Source organism: Labrus bergylta, chromosome 7 (genome assembly GCF_963930695.1).
Source record: "Labrus bergylta chromosome 7, fLabBer1.1, whole genome shotgun sequence".
NCBI classification, from domain to species: Eukaryota; Metazoa; Chordata; class Actinopteri; order Labriformes; family Labridae; genus Labrus; species Labrus bergylta.
Genome location: NC_089201.1, coordinates 10,085,403 through 10,103,422, shown reverse-complemented (window position 1 = coordinate 10,103,422; position 18,020 = coordinate 10,085,403). Strand labels below are relative to the sequence as shown.

Below are 18,020 nucleotides of genomic sequence, written 5' to 3'. Positions count from 1 at the left end.
TAGCCTCATCTGAGTCATCCATGCAGGAAACCAGAGCAGCCTGTAGTCAGCTAAAGGAAATCCTGGCTAATCTCATGTCTGTATCACATTTAAACAAAGAACAGTGCAAGGAAAACGCTCAACAATATCATGTATCAGATGCTTAAAAAAAATGATTATTTTTACAGTATGATAACAAGGTTTTCACAAGTACACACTGATCAAGTTATTGAAAGGAAACCATCAATTGTAACAATCATTGGTAAATATGAGTGCCAACAAATGTAGAACTTCCTTTAGAACACATGATTTAACTTTGTTCCAGATAAGACAATGTACACACTACAACATATAAAATAAACCCCCAAGAAATCCTACATTTTTCATCAAATAACTTTCACATCACCGTCTAAGACATATCGACGAATAAATAAGCTTTAATTTTCATGTGATTAAAAAAACAATTTAAGATAGTCTCATAAGTGGTAGCCTAAAGCAAAAAAAAGAAAGAAAAAAGTAGAAGATTATTTAATTTGACAAACCATATCAAATCAGGCCTACCTTGCGCCTGTATGAGAAACCAGGTATATGATGAACCTTCCTGCCAGTATTTAATATATGTAGCCTAACAATTAAACTGTACTTCTTTGGCATTCATTCACAATCAGACACAGAATTTTAGAGGGTAAATATGTTCAAATTAAACTTTGAACTTTTCATAGGCCTATTCCTTACTGTATATACATTTGTATAGCACTCTATACAACAACAAGTAGGCCAATCTAAATTTAGAAACATCAAAGATTTAAACGTGAATGAACAAATAAGTTGAGTATAGGCCTATTCAGTAACCTACGTAAAACAGCTGTTGATATTTAGCTATTTTATTTCATTACTTTGGGAAAAAGCTGGATTTACATGGGTTTATTGTGAACCAATAGGGGGTGGGTGCGTTGGCATACGTCAGACGTAAGGGGTGTTCCCGAGGCACGTCTTCTTCTCAGTAGTAAGCGGAGTTGAGTGTAGCGCTCGGGCTCCACTGAAAGTAGCTCCCTGATTCAGAGGCAGCGCTTGTAGACAAGGGGGCGGACCGGCGTGAGGAAACTTGACAGAAAACAATAACAGTCACGCCGCTGACCTCTATGTAACTGATATTATTTATCAGCGCCATACATTTCTGACGACAGGCAACAGTGCCCGCTGACAAGACGCGGTGGCGGCTGAAGCGGAGGCGCGCCCAGCGAAGGAATAACGTTAGCAGGAGAAAAAGGTGAGGTGAAGAAGGCACGTCTGGGAGCGAGAGGAGGAGGACAGCAGTGACAAGTACGCGGACCAAGCCGCAGGTAGCCTCTGCGTTACCTGGCGTGGCACAAGATATCAAAGTGCAGGCGGGTCATGCGGATTTCTCCGGTCTGTGATCGGAGCGCCGCGTCGCAGCAGTAAACGGTGTTCAAAGAGAGAAGAGGCAGACAACAGAAGAACCACACCGCGTCTATCAGTCCCGTCCAAGCGGGCTCCTGGTCCCAGGGAAGAGCCACCATGTCCCGGAGGAAGCAGAGCAAACCACGACAGATAAAGCGTAAGCATGGCACAAGTTAATTACTAAGTGTTGTTTTCTTGTCGGGATAGAAGTGTGTGGAAAGCCACGCGCGCTGCTGCTGCTGCTGAGAGGGCGCGTGTAGTCTAGTTCTTGTGTATTTGGCGTCGCTTCTGCTGTAGTAAACTATTAAGTTAATAAGTAGTTTGACTCGTAAAAGTAACGCCTGGTTGTCTCGTCAGTAGTTTTATTACTTTATTTTATGGGGAGGATAAATATTGCTGCGAACACACAGAAGAATTAGGACTAAAGTAACTTCAGCATGTTCTCACAATAACTGGCTGATATAGACTTTACTCTTTTTTCTGCACAGAACTGACGAGCCACTTTGGCAGCCGCACTATCTGGACTGCGCAGTGATATCAAAAAAAAGTTTCCATTTATTACCCTGTAAAGAATGCTTTGTCCATAGGCAGGCAGCCGAAAGTGTAGCCGTGGCTTCCTGTTTAATTCTGTTGTGGAAACGTCAGTGTTCTCTGAAAAAGCCGATGTGAGCATAGATAAGGCAGCGATCCGATGTGAGCCCCGATAAAGATTAAAATTGGATCTTTTTTTATTTGTTTTCTGTCTGAGGCCGCCGTTGCATTTTCCCTCTGGCTTTTCACTTCTCTTTTCCAGAGATGGGGCGTCAGATAGGCCGCTTGGCTGATTTCTTCGGCTGATAGCTGCTTACAATTGGATCTTTTTCTTTTTCTTTTTTTTCTTCATCTGTCCTTTTAACTCAATAATGCATCTTAGGACCGCTTGAAAGGCCCTTTTCTTGTTCTGGTCGCTCGGCTTGTCTCCGTGCTTGACGAGTTCCTCCTGTGTATAAAACGTGTGAAGGTTTTTCACTGGGGGACTGATGTCCAAAGTTGATAGAAGAACATATTAATGATGTCGTCATCAACCCCTCAGTATGCTTTGGGAGGCCAGACAGCAGGCCTTGATTTAATGTTATCAAACTGCAGATTAAAGATGAAGGAAAGAGTGTGATGTTTGGAAGACACAGCAGCAATGGAAAGCATGACATCAGCAGGACAGTTTGTTTAAGTTATCATTAAGCAAATAGTAATATCTTACCATCATTGTGTCACTATGTTCACAGAAACCTGATGTCTAAAAGTAGCCTATTTAAACTGTATAATATCATAAATAATGAGCACAGTGTTATGGAATAATAATGACTTTGGTAAGAGCAGGTGCACTTTTTATGTAACATGTGGCTTCATGCAATTAATGTGATTGAGCTTATCAACTTTTTTTTTGGTCAACGTATGGAAACCTCTTTAATGAGTTTGTTGAGCAACAAGTGGTATTGTTGTCACATACAAAACTTAACTGTAGACATGACTCTGCACAATCTGCTCCTTATCCAAATCAATTTCAGTGTCTTGTTTAAAAAAAAAAAACTCTTACTCTGTGACAGGATCCTTTTCTCTCTATATAGGCCTACTTATGTACTTTTATTGCTTAGCCAAAGATGATTTCAATGAAGCAGACTCATCACTTTGTGTAATAAAATGAGTCTTGTTTGATAGTTGGGTTTTTTACTGCTCAAAAGCTCCAATGAAGTTGGGGGGGGGGGTCTCGCTCTTTATAAAAGATCTAGATGGTTAGTTTGCTAGGCATGGTAGTTTATGGGTAAATGATGGACACGTTTCACCTGTTTTTTTTTCCGATGCAGAGTTGTTAAGCTTAATGTTAGTGTTGGCTTAAGCCAAAGTTCAGATATGTCAAGGTTATCATCAAATGTCAGGAGGTATATCAAAGGTTGTGATGCTACATGTGCTGCAGACAGTGCTGAGAGTATTGTTACCTCTGGAGTCTGATAGCTCTATGGCACCATTTGTGAATCACCTAAGCGTTGTTCTCTGAAATATATGTCTGGTAAAAAGAAGCTTCATGTCAGACTCAGACAACATACAACCGATGTATGGAAGTCCGTATCAGCAGACCCAGTCTATGGCTTAGGCTCTAATTATAAGCCATAGTTAGCGTGCTGTTTACGGTGACGTTAGCTTATCATTAGCCCTACTTTATTGATAGTTTAAAAATATCTCTAACCCACTTATGTCTGCTTTAAAACCATGTTAAAAAAAAGGTTTTCAAATGTTGCGCTAACGGATACTCGATTTAGTGCGAAACGACTAAAGCTAACGTTTGCAACTCACATTTGAGCAGGCTAACACATCTCAGGTTTAAACCACTCCTTGATTCCTACCATGTGGACTACGCTGTATTTTTGATAGATTCCAGATGCCAAGTATTTCGTCATTAGCATTAGCAAGATAGCTTTTGCTGACCAACATATAACACACAGTGCTTTTCAGATGAAGATTAGGCTTTCTTTCATAACTATACAGGACAGCACTACAGTCATTGATGCCATCCATTGTCAAGCACAATAGGCCTTGTTGCTAATAAGGATTTCACCCCTGAAAGTGTCCATATAGTCTGTCACTTCCTGGTTTTTCACATGTTTCCATAGAGAGGCCTATCAGCTGTGAACTCCCAGCAGGCTTCTGCAGTAGAGCCAGCAGCGAGGGCCTGGAGATGTATTCCAGACCCTGAGGCTGATAAACCCAGGCTAGACTTGGCGTGTATGAGAGAGAGAGAGAGAGAGAGTATGTGTGTGCATGTATGTGTGTGTCTCAGGGGTGTCATGGCCGTCTTTATCAGTGCTTCTGGTCCACTATGCTTCCCTGTGCATCAGGCCCCGGCTGCGGTCGAGGCCAGCCAGCCTCTCAGCCCCGTGACTCTCTTGTGATTTGGCAGACATTTTGATAGGAACTAGTGAAGAATGATAAGGACTTTGTTCGGCTGGAGGGTGTGGAGGTTCGGCAGAGGTGGGGGTGCTACCTCTACCAGTAAAATCACTACTAATGCGGTGTTTCTTCCATGTTGTTTTTGAGTGTGCTCTGCTGTTTGCTGCTACTGATATGACTAATTCCAGCCAGGTCACAGAGCTGTTGGTTTGTAGTGCGCATCTAACTTCTCGTATGTAGTTTGATTGTATGCAAATACACAACCAACGAAGTAAAAGCCCAAATGTTTCGATCGGATCAGTTGCACTTTCCTGACCTGCTTATGTGCTTTGGAAGCTTTAAAGATATTTGGATATATTGGATATTTAACCCCAGATGCATTAACTGAACTAATTGTAAGTTGTGTTCTCTCAGTATTTATTAAATATTTAAGCAAAAAGTCCAGAGTATGCAATGAAGTGTTTTAAATTTGACCCTAGAGATAGAAATAGCACATAAAAAGGTAATACAGCAGTGCTTTGGGTAAAGCTTTAGTTTCTGCAGTGATGCACAGAGACACACATACATGTTTTATTTAAACTGCTGTGTAGGAGCAGGAGTGAACTTGTCAAGCAGGCTGATTGGTTGAAAAATGACAAATCATGATTCCCAAAATCAGCATGCAGATCAGAACAGAAAGAGCTGATCGTATATCTTCTAATGAGGCACTGCACATTTGCTTCATGCAGCCAATAGAAGCAGGATTCAGCTTTAACTCTACAATGAATCATTTCCGTCCATTCAAAGTCACCTGTTACTGAGGCAGAGGTGGTACTGCAAAATGTAATGACTCAGTTTAAATGTTGGGTACTTGGTTTAGGTCTGAATGATATTAGTTCTTGATCACTTGAACTTGATTTTTGGGAAAAGTTGTAGCCCTGTGCGAAGTGACACCTTAAAGTGCTTTCAATTTAGAAGAAACTATGAGCTCTGATGTATGTAAACAAGTCATAATGGCTTAGAGTGGTTACCAAAAATGTGTAGACACTGAGTGCCAAAATTGTAGATTACAGACATTGGTATCAAATTTCTTTTATCAGAAGATCTTTATTTCCATTTTTATTTTTTATGAAAACCTCTTTCACAGCAGTAAGTTTTGATATCTGCCCAAACTCATATATTCTATCGACAGTTTTGTTTAAACCGTTACACTTGATGCAGCCCTGGAGGAGTGAATCTTTTCCTCCTGACTCCCTGACCTGAAAAAACTTTTTTTTAAAAACTACAGGAAAAGCAACAATTGACAACAACGCCCCCCTCCCTCACAACCGAGCACTGCATTAAGACAACACAGCATGGATAGCTTTTTCAATTTCTCCCCCCCAACAACAATGGATTAAGTCCAGGGCTTTCTGGAGGCCCATGGTTGAGGAGGAGAAGCTGGTGTTTGTGCAGCAGATAGATATTTGTCTTTGCCTCTTTGTGCGTCATCCTCCCCAACGGTTGGTGATCTCTCAGCCTGATAAGGCTCCTCTCCTTGATGGAGCGATAGCAGGCAGGCAGGCAGGCAGGCGGCCCACTGAGGCTGGATCCCTGGGCTTATATTTTGGCGGTTGAGATGGGAGACGCGATAAAACTTGGCGGCGATCACTGCCGCTGATATCTCAGAAAGCAACAGAGAGAGAGAGAGATGGAAGAAGCGATGGAGGATGGAGGGCACATTGTAATTACATCTGGCTGTGTTGCATGCCATTTTCCCAGCGTTGTCACGTTGTTGTTGGTGGTTTTGTTTGCAATTGGCTAGGGGTGGGATCTCTAGATAATTAAAAGAAAAGCAGAGGGAGAGCAAAGAAAAAAAAAAAAGCATGCAGTGATAAGAGCGAGGAGCGGAGGTGAATAGTGGGAAGGAGGAGTGAAAAAGTGTGTGAACTACATGGCTTTTAGATGAATGTGTTGTGATGTGTTTTAATGGAGGCGCAGCCTGCTCTGCTGCTTCCCCCACCCCTCTGTGAAAGATGTTTTAGGCTGATAAGGAGGCCTGCTGATGGTAGATAGATAACACCCTGCAGATCCACACTGCTGATTGTGTGTTTGTGTGTGTGTGTGAGAGAGAGAAAGAAAGCTTGCTTCCTATGACATCACTGCTCGAGCTCAGAGGTCAGCATGAATAATACGCTGCCTCCCACGGCTTAAAGCAAACCAGGACGCCTACAGAGGCCAGACAAAGAAATCGCCAATCTGACCTCCACAGCCTCCTTTACTTCTTCTTCTGCTCTTTTTTTCTCTTCATAAAACAGTGGTTAAACTTCTCTAAAAGCTCACAAGAGGTGTTATTAGATTAGTAAAATGACTTGAGTCAGGTTCCAGTTGAGTGTGTCGCAGCTGTGTGAAAGGAATGTGTTGTTCTTTATCAGTAGGCCAACGAGGCTCGGGTCACGTGAGTGTTATATGGACGCACAATTGAGAGATTAATTCATTCTTTGTGAGCCAAAGTGAAATAAAGCACACAAGAACGTCTAAATTCCAAGCACACACAACACACACACACACACACACACACACACTCACACACTCACACACTCACACACACACTCACACACCCAGAAGACTGAGCAGCGCCTTGGTGGCTTTCTCTTGTGTGTTTTTTTCGCCTTCTTTGTTCTGCTTTTAGCTTGATGTGAACTTTCGATAAGCCGCAGGGCCTGATCTCCGGTGCAGATAGAGATCGCCAAGTGTGATTGGAGTTGTTATCAGGCTGGAGCAGGCAGGAGCTGAGGCTCCACTGCAATAACAACAGGCCCGGGTGGGAGCAGCCGGGGTCCGGACCCTGGCAATCAGTTCCAGCCCTAATGGGATTAATGTTGTTGTATAATTAGATGATAGGTGTGAATGCATTTCTTTTCTCCCTCGATCTCTTCTCACTCATTCACACCCCCTCCCTCCTCCTCCTCCTTCCTCATCTCTCCTCTCTCTCCTCCCTAACAAGCATTGTCATTGATTAATTTAATTAAAATTAATAGCACGTATTACTCATTCCAGATTCTGTGTAAGATAGTGCAGACATGTTGGGAAATTTTGGTGTTCATCGATGATAATCTCCAGGTTTTTTTTTGCGTGTGTCTTTTTAAATATTCTTCTCTGTTAAAGGCGTGAAACTTGAAGAGTGTACAGTTAGCGGGGAGTGAGGAAGAGGGAGGAAAGTTACAGCATCAGCAGGATGACTCGCTCTGAGTTGATTCTGACAGATATTAAACTGGAGATGGTGACTGATTGGGTAGCAAACTGCAACAGTTGCTCATATCTTGGTGTGAGAGCTGCATGCAACTGCATTTTGTCAAAAAGAGCTTGTTGCTTCACCTTAGGAGTAACATTTAGAAACCTTTTAGCCTAATGTGTAATCTAAAGTTTCTTGTTCTTCACAAGCTGTCATTGCACTGTTTGCTTTGTTGGTTTGTTGATCTCATGTGATATGTCCTAGTTTAACAGTAACCATGATATCACTTTACAGCGATAAGAATGTAAAATAAAGTATAGTTCAGGATTAAGGCCTTTCTTCACTCATTTTGGTGTCGGTTTAAGCTCTCATAATGCTTCATCCTTTAACTTCTTTTCGCCCCTGTAAACTTCTTCTTTGGCCAATTAACTTCCATTTATGTTGCACTCATTTATGTCACAAGTGCCACCCTGAGGAGTCATGAAGTAGACACTGTGAGTCAAAATGGCAGGGCTCTTCTTAGAGTGCTGTTATTCTTATGGATATTTGGCACCAGGGATTGGATAATAGTTTCACAAGATTCAATCAGGACCACTATTAATTGCCATACTGAAATTTTGTCCAAAACCTAATATTAAATGAATATACTCTGTAATATAGATCTGTAAAATAATGTCTGAGGTGTAGGCTACACTTCCTGCTATTGTCTTGCTTACTTCTGCTGTGTGATAGGCTCTAAGTGTTTATAATTGTTGAGGAAAAAGTTCCAAAGCTTTATTGTATTGCTTTTATTATGATTTAGATAATTTAGAGATTGTAGAATGACCTTAAAGAACCCACAGTATTAGCACCCTGATTGGATCTCTGTCAGAAACACATCAGATCCTTAACGGGAAATCATTTATGGCCCATGTGACCTGAAAATTATTGAACTTCTTCCCCAAATGTCAACTACTTTTTTGGTTTCAAAATCAGCTCTTGATAGAATAATTTATCTTTTAGTTGTTTTGATTAAACACTGGCTTTTCCTGTTTTTTTCTTCTGTTTATGTTAAAGGTGTTAGTTTTTTTGCGTGTGTGTGTGTGTGTGTGTGTGTGTGTGTGTGTGTGTGTGTGTGTGTGTGTGTGTGTGTGTGTGTGTGTGTGTGTGTGTGTGTGTGTGTGTGTGTGTGTGTGTGTGTGTGTGTGTGTGTGTGTGTGTGTGTGTGTGTGTGTGTGTGTGTGTGTGTGTGTGTGTGTGTGTTTGCATTGTGCCACTGACGGAGAGTGTGTGTGCATGTATGGTCAGATAGACCAAAGGGGGAAGTTAGCCGGGTTACAGAGGAAACACCGTTTGTGTTGGGTGTGTGGATGAGTTATTACTCTTTCCTGCTATTTACCCAGGGGACGGCCTTATGGTGAATTATGGTTCCTGAACTCAGCGCCGTTGTAAACGGTTTCACCCTTGACCTCGGCGTTGAGGACTCCGCAGACGATGGGTGGGGGTGGGGGGGGGGGTTGGGTATCACCCCGGACCAACAGTAGCGTAATCTACGTCCAAACTGTTTGCTCTCGCTGTAATTACCACTCTGCCTACTCTTCCCAGGGAGCTTTGTGAGAGCTTAACTCATGGCTGACATGCTTGCTGGTAGGGGCAGTGGATGTTTAACCAGAGTAACTTAAGAATCTCTTCGAGCTGCTGTCCCAGGGAAGCATGAAAATGCACATAATTAGGAAGTATAGGCTAAAGCAAGTGTGTGTGTTTGTGTGTGTGTGTGGCTGCTGATGTAGGTGTTTGTGTGTGGGATAGCTGCTGGCCGTGCAGCTCTGATCTCTGGTCAGAATGACTCAGGACACTTTGAGGACAGTGTGTTTATGTGGATATATATCTTTGTGTATGTGTGTGTGTGTGTGTGTGTGTGTGTGTGTGTGTGTGTGTGTGTGTGTGTGTGTGTGTGTGTGTGTGTGCGCGCGAGTGTGTTTGTGAAACAGCCAGTGTTATGACAAGGCCCCCCCAGCGGCAGTGATAAGACAGACCATTTGCTCCTACTGTGCAGAGCGCTCTGTTCCGGGGTGTTAAGGCAACCTGGGCAAACAACACCGCCTGACCTGCTTTTAGTCCACACACACACACACACACACACACACACACACACACACACACACACACACACACACACACACACACACACACACACACACACACACACACACACACACACACACACACACACACACACACACACACACACTCTCCTGACCCGACCAGCCGACAATTAATGCACCTGTGGCTTTAATTCCCACATCACCAAACTGGACAAACGTTAAAGAATTCAAAGATCAGACGTCAGAGCAGCCTGACGACGTCATGTCACTATATTCAATTGTTTCTAAACACATCATGATTTACTTTTTACAGACACACTATTCATTCACCCTGTTCTTGACCACTGTGTGATCCTGCTCAATGTTGTCAGGTCAGAGAAGTTTGATCATAACACAGAACATGTTCAGTGAAAACTCAAATCTGTCACGTGCCAAAAAAGTTTTACCAAACTAAATTTTGTTTTGGTTTAATTTGGGTTCATTGAGCAACAGACATTTTAAACACAAATAAATGTGGATCTTCCCATCTGAAGGTATTTAATCTGTGGTTATTCAGAGGGGTGCAGCAGGGCAGTTTGTGCTAGTTTTTTTTTTATTTAAATTTGCAGTTCACTTAATATACTCTGGTTATAAATAAGCTCTTAAATAGATATCTTTATTTCGTGACTTAAATGCAGGATTCTCCACCATGCTAGATAGAGCATCTCTTTTTTACAGATATCGTGTAAAAGTGTCTTTTTCTGTAACAATGGTCACTGTGCCAGAGTAGACAATCACAGAGCCATACACTTGTGACTTTACAGACAGACATACTGCAGGATGGTGGTACCCAAAAATCATCATGTGATGTTAATTTGATAACATTGGAGCTGGGCTAGACGACAACCGGTTGTTATCACTGGCGCTCTACAAATAAAGATTGATTGACATCTTAATCCATATTATACTTTTTATACTATAATACTAAATTTATACCTGTCATGGAAAAGTTTTTGAGACAGATTATGGAATATTTTTTTTATCACTTACAGTATATTAGTATTGATTATATTGTTTGGGTGAGGAAACCGGCTGACCTTTTTAAAGCCCATAACGTACAGAGCAAGAGGCAGATGGTATTTGTTGACCACAGAATTTAATTAGTTAGATACATTTTTTTTTTACTTCCTCTTATCTTTTATTTACAACATATCATTTTCATTCACAAACAGGTAGCACTTCCACAGAAGACTTGCTGTTGCTTGGATAGAAAAGGCTTGTCCAAACAGTGTTGAGATCATAAAGGAGCCACACTGCCTTAACAAATGAAAGAATTAGAGGAGGAGAGAATAAAAAAAAAAAAAAATTACCTCTGTATGAACAGTGATTGCAAAAGATGGTGATGAAGAGGACAGGAGGCATTGAGGGAATGAGGAAGCAGATGAATGTGAGGAGAATGTGGGGAGGTCTAGACCAGCGGCTCCTCTCACTGTCTATCTGCTCACACACTCGCACACAAAATCACACAGACGCAAATACATGCACTCATGCACACACACTTAGATCAACGCTTTTAGATTTCAGGATTCCCATTGAGCATGAAAACATAATATTTTGGTTGCTGTAATCTTTCTTAAACTTTCTGATCTGATTTAGAACCTCTTGACTTGCAGGTGTCAAATGCTACATTTCCCCTGCTGTCAACTCCAGAAGTTGCTGTTGCAGTTCCCTCCAGCTGCCAACAGAGGAGGATAAAAGTCATAAATATCTTGTTTTCCATCTAAAAATGTAGTATTTGATTACATACAGGAATGTCAGGCTGACCAGATATTCGAAACGTACTCCTCTTTCTTTCTCTTCTCTCTCTTCCTGTCTCTCTCTCCCTCTGTCTCTCAGTATCTCTCTCCATGTCTCAGTGTGTACACTATGAGTCATGTGAGCCAGTAGTGTTGCAGTGATCCGGGCCTTTGGGTTGCTTTGTGCTTGTGTAAACCGTGGTGCTCCGGCTCCACAACTGATAAGTGAACTGCCAATCAACCAGCTGTGTGTGCGTCTGTGTATTTAGTGGGGCTGGAATTGTGTGCGTGTCTGGCCTTACAGTATATTCTCATAGAGTGTATGGTTTGAGCCAAAGATGAAGACATCTTATTCGGAGCATTAAATGATGTCAAAATATTAGATGTATAAAAGTCTTTTTTTAAATCAGTGCTCTTAGAGATAAATGAACACATCATTTTGACCGTCATCATCTGTGCTGGTGTGAACTATAAAGTCTTGTTGTAATATGAAATACATTTTTGAACTCTAAATTTGAAATCTACTTAGATTGTAAGGATTTAAACATACAATAAAGAATTTTTACACTAAAATACTTAAATAATTCAAAATGGACTTAACCTGTATTATATATTTTTGGTTTTGGAGTACTAACATTCACTCAAATATTTCCAAAAGTTATGAAAGCCAGAGAAATCCCTAATTTTATACTTTTAACAGGACGTGTCTTGTCATGGCCGCAATCATGACCGACATGACATATTTGTCGTTGCCATGGAAACACCGTTGTATGACAAAGACCGCTGCATAAGGAAGCGGTAGCTGCTACTGAAAGCTGCAGTACTGTTACTGTAGGTGCTGCTGTGATAAAAACCTCATTATGAATAGGGCTCAAAATGAAGCCATCGGGCTTCCATAGTTACAAAAACTGTGGCTCCATATGTGCAATTGAGTTTTACATCTTGATGTTTCTTCTCTGCATATGTTCACATATTGACCTCCCAAAGCTAATGTTTTTGACATAATACCATTTTGGTGAATTCTGCGAAAACATTTTTCAAATCCCAGTGAAAGACGATCTCTGATTCTCACATGATACTCTGAAAGGTCAGTACTAGTCATGAGAAGTTCTCGACTGGTGAAAACAGTTTTCAATGTGTTTCTAAAGTCTGAGAAAAAAAAGTGCAGTTTGGACTTAAAGACCATAAAGAGAAGATCTCATTAAATCATCCTGTTTTGTTAATGAGGAATGCATGCTGCAGATTTATTTAAGCATGGTGCTTAAACATCAGGATATCTCTGCCTCTGTTGCTTGTCTATTTCATCTTTAAAGAAGTGCTACACTTAATGGCTGGAGAGTAGTCCTTTTAGATATTTGATTTAACATACATGTAATCTAGCGGCTTGTTGAACCTCACAAGAATAAAACCCTGCTGCCAAACTAAAACAAGTCTACAGTTAGAAACACAGTTTTGATAACGGAGATCAAATGTTAATATCAAACCTTTTCAAAATAAATCAGCACTTTTGATTTCCATCTTTTATTTCTCAAGGTTTTGTTATTTTTAATATGTTGAGAGAAACATATTTTTGCCGTATCCTGTCGCATTGTTTCATCTTCCTTCCTGATTGAGACACAGATAATAGTCTGAGAGATCCCTTTATATCCAACTCTGTGTGAGCTCTTCTATAAATGATCCCTGTTGTAACATCTTTTATTGTGGACATGCGAAACAACAGTGTAATGCGATGTAGCAGAGAAAGCAGGTAAAATAACAACACCTAATGTTTTCAAGTTTATTACCGTCTTTGGATTGTACCATCACTTTGTCCGCCTCACCCCTTTATCTCCATCTTCAGCTTTTCCATCGTTTTTTCTAGTTTTAAAATGATTTCCCCTCTCTCTCCTCTTGACCCTCCTCTGATTTATTTTATTTATTTATTTATTTCAAAATATCTACCCTCCCACCTCCACTTCTCTATCACCCCTTCTTTCATTCTATCTATCTCCCCCCCTTTTTGCCCCTCCTCTCCCTCTCTGTCTCCAGCCAGACCCCTCGTCTTGGCGAACCAGGTCTTGGCGGTATGATAATGTGGAAAGTTGAACTGGCCCCATTACAGCGAGGCTGATGCTGGGCCCGATAAGGCTGTTGATAATGGGTGCAGATAGCGCTGACACAGCGGTCCAATAGCCTAGCCCTGCCTCCCCCCTCTCTCTCCCTCCTTCACCCCCTCAACCCCCCCCCCCCCCCCCCATTATCATTCCTGCCCACCGATGGGCTCCCAGAACGCTATCTCCTCTCCATTTCCACTCCTGCGACAGATAAGAATGGAAATACTGACTTCATAGCTGACTGATTAAAGTGTCTGCCTTTCTTGATAATACACAGATAAATTATGTTTTTTTTTCTTTCTCTCCCTCTTCTTCTTCTCCCCCTCTCCCTTTCTATCTAGAAAAGGGTGGGGCACAGCAGGAAGAAGAAAAACCCTCTCCTCTTTACATTTCTCTTTTCTTTTGTGAAGGTTTTTTTTTTTTTGCAGTAAGGAGGAGATGAATTGCAGAGAGGAAGGAAAGAAGGAAGGGGGTATTGAGAGATTCTGTGGTGGTATAAAGATGTGAGTGTGTGTTATATTTGCAGATCCACTGGGCAGTATGTGTGGAAACAGATCACTGCAGTACCAACCTGAGTATAAAGAAAGTAGTATTCCTGGCTTTTTGAGTCATCATAAAGGCTAGCAGAGCATCTGTAAGGGAGGGGGGGGGGCATAGAGATGGGTAGATAGAGACAGAAGGGTGGGGGCACACAGGTCTGTTTTCAGCCCACTGAACTCCCACTGCAGCTACAGCCGTTTCCAGGTTGACTTTTTATCACTGATTGCTCCAGTTTGATACCAGCAAAGATCCCTCATGGATATGCTCCCTGCATCCAAATCCTCTATAACCCCCCACCCCAGACACACACACACAAACACCCCCCACTCAACCTCTATCTCCCTCCCCTCTCTTATCTTTAGCTCTCAAGCTCCCCATCTGTCCAACTGAACTTCTGTCCTCCTTCCTCCGCTCACCTCCTCCAATATTTCCATGACGAGAAATTCCCCTTCTGCTTTATCAGGATGATGACGATGATGATGATGTCACCATTCAAGTTGTTGGATGCAATTTGTACTTTTAACTCAGTAAAAAAACTCAGCGTTCCACCTGGGGAAGGTACCTTACCTGCTGCGTGATCTTGTCAGCCGGCATGTGGATGCCTTATGTCTTATCCTCTTTGGATAAGCCTGCAAAACAGTGAACAGAATAAAAAGTTGTTTTTTTGAGCAAATCTTTCTAAGCCCTAAGATCAAATCTGAATTTGTTTGTTTGGAATCATTGATTTTTGAATATAAACGTAGACTTTTGCTTCTTTTGACTTCACCGCTGGCACATCAATAGTTACTTTGTCCTCTGTTGAGTGGCGTTCTATTGCATCATTTTTTATGTGGGACTACAGATGCAAATGAGAGAACCGCTACATCTGATGCACCCATATTTCAATTTTTCTTTGTTGTTGCACGCTGTCCACTGACAAATAGAATAAATGAAATGAAATGAAAATGACCGCCTGATGATTTTTGAAACACTTTTATCAGAGATTTGATACATTCTCTGACCAAAAATCAAAGTGAACAAAATTCAAAAATGTTTAACATATTGCTGATTATATATGGACAACAGTTAAATTCGGCATCTACAAATATATACTCAGAGAGCGTCGCCTGTAGTCTGATACCAGTATAGTAGCACCATAAATTACATTTTAATCCCAAAACACAATCTTTCCCTGAACACATCGAAATTGGGATAATTTCTTAAAGTGATACAAACTACTCATAATTTGGTAAGGCTTGCGCTCAGAACACGTTTTAAATGCAGCCTTGCAGAGACTTGATAGAGGATTAATACCTCTCCTACATCTTCTCCACTTATACAAAGCTACAGCCATTCATCAATTAGCTTAGCTTAGCATAAAGACTGGAAATGGGGGCAAACAGTTAGCCTTGCTCTGTCTAAAGGCAACAAAATCTTTCTTACCATGTAACATTATTTTAATATAGAATCAAAGCCATCGTAAATGATCATATTCTGCTCGCAATCCAGTTAGACTGTCGTCAATATGAATTATTTTGGATCCAAGAAGTTAAACTGATTCCTTCCACGTCATTCAATAAAACTTGCATGAGGTATAGAAGCCATGAGGCTAGAAACCAATTAAATTTTACAACCTCAGATTAATTTGTCATGATACAGCAGTGCTTCAGTTAACGTTATAAATCTGGTCATCTTGTCATGACAGTCCCTCAGCAGCTGTTACAACCCCGTCATCCCTGCAGCGAGCCCACAGATGTCGTGTTCTCCTGCAGGGAGCAGCGGGACGGAACAACATGCTGTTTGTCCGGGCCACACTCGCTGACCTTGATAGATTAGACCCAGAAAAGCTTTTCTGTCTGACACACAACCATGATAAGTCTGTGTGTGAAATAGTTTTTCCTCTTCTCAGAAATATGGCTCTATGCTGAGAGCAGATTCTGTGTGTGTGTGTGTGTGTGTGACTGTGTCACTGTGTGTGTGTTTGTGTCAGTCTGCTTCTGCCAACCGACCTTCCTGTCTGCTAATAAAACAACTCTCCTCACACTCCACCAGATCACATAACGTAACATGTTTTCTTTTGCTTGTGTTCATTTTCATGGTCCTGCTCCTGCATTTAACATTTACCTTAAAGAGCGTGCAAAGCAATAAAAAAAACAGAATTTAGCTTAATTTGACACCAAAACCTAGCTTTACTTTTTAAGGTCAGTTCTCCTTTTTCATTTACAAAGAACAGGGAGTGGAAGGCATACAAAAAGAAAGGAAAAAAAAAAAGCTGTGATAAAAAGCCCTGATAAGAGAATGACTGTGTTGTGTAGGAGTTGATATCAATGTTATCTATCTGTCTTTTTTTTCCTCTCTGCGAGCCCTTCTGTTGTTTTCGGCTCTTATCTCGCTGCACCAAAATGCCAGGAACAAAAAGGGGAGAAAGAAAGAAATTACCGTGTGGATTATTCGTGGGGGTTGGCTGATAAAACGTTGATGTCGAAATTAAAACCAATACTTGTTTTTTTCTCAATGTGATATTTGTGTTTTTTTTATTCATGTGTCTATGAAGGTTTTTGAATTTTGTGCAAGCTGTGCGTTGATAATTTCTTGCTGTTGCTTGCTATTAGCAGATTAGACCTCATTTAACTCTTTATGCCCTCCCTGACACCAATTCATTACACACACACACCCCTCTGTCTCCTCACACACACACACACACACACACACACACACACACACACACACACACCCTGCTGGGGCCAGATAAGCACAGTCCTCAATCTGTCGTTAATAGAGAGCCACAAACCGGCAGTGGACAGGTTTGAGTTTCCACAATGACAGCCCCAAACGTCACCGTCGACAGCGGTGGCAGGAACAGGACGCTGTGATTGGCCGCTTTGTGGCACAGAGCCGTTCGGTGGCTTCCCAACAGAAGACATTAAGACAGGCAGGTCAGCAGCTTGACCCCACTTTACATCTGAATCCCTAATTGCTCCTGTGCTTAATACAATAGCTTTGAACTCCCAAGTGACTGACTGACTCTGACTTGTGTGTGTGTGTGTGTGTGTGTGTGGTGTGTGTGTGTGTGTGTGTGTTTGTGTGGTTACTCATCCTTTCACTGGTACCGACAAAATGTGGCTTTGTAATCACTTTTCACTTCTTAAACGATTTATTCAAAGCTCTCCAGCCTACAGCCACAATGAAAACGGAAAAAAAGCAAAGATGTCTCGTTTTACCAACAGCTGCTGAAGACTTAAAGGAACAGTTTAACCTGGAAATACACACTCTTTTCTCTTTGTATGTGAAAGTTCCAGTATTTCCTAAAATATTGAGTAATTTCAGTTGTCAATCAGCGACAAAATGTTGGTGTTCTTTATTAACAAGGAGAGCAGATTATAACTTCCCAGAGCCCTGTGTCTGTCAGAGAGCAAAGCTCCCTGGGTGTAAAAGTCTGAGAGCTTACCCTCTCTCCGAAACAACTCAATTATTCACACAAAGAAAAGTTCTGAAAAAGCATCTCCTTGTAAGAATGAATGTGTCGCCACAGCTTTCAGGAAACAAGAAGGAATAAGGAGCTTCAAGCTGAGTGTTTATAGTTCCTTCTCCCCTCTTTTCTTTAACACATAGACTTGTTGATTGTAATGTGTTTTTTTAAAACTTAAAATCCAGAAAATCAAGAATCCTCTCAAATGATACTGTAGCGGGCGGCCCGGGTTCGCATCCCACCTGTGGTTTCTTTCCCGCATGTCGTTCCCCACTCTCTCACCCTGATTTTCGACTCTATCCACTGTCCTGTCACTCCATTGAAGGCCCAAAAAGCCTAAAAAAAAAATAAAAAAAAATGATACTGTAGCGGCGCAGGTTTAGCTCTGTTGGTAGAGTAGGCTCCTCATACAACAAGTCCACAATGCGAGCTTCAGGTTGGACTCCAGGTTGGTCCTTTGATGCATCAAGGTCCCGCTCTCTGCTCCCAACATACCCTGTCACGCTTCAGCTGTCTTATCAATATAGACAAAAAGGCAAAAAAAAGAAAATCTTACAAAAATAC

At 41.5% G+C, this 18,020-nt stretch overlaps 1 protein-coding gene across 1 annotated transcript in view; it reads left to right on the top strand.

Annotated features, from left to right (window-relative positions):
• The first annotated feature begins 595 nt into the window (after window positions 1-595).
• Window positions 596-18,020, top strand: part of zfpm1 (zinc finger protein, FOG family member 1) — a 103,110-nt gene continuing 85,685 nt past the window's right edge. The window contains exon 1 of the mRNA XM_020642751.3: window positions 596-1,558. Coding sequence (XP_020498407.1) covers window positions 1,519-1,558 — 40 coding nt within the window. The 5' untranslated portion in view covers window positions 596-1,518. The remainder of the gene's footprint in view (window positions 1,559-18,020) is intronic.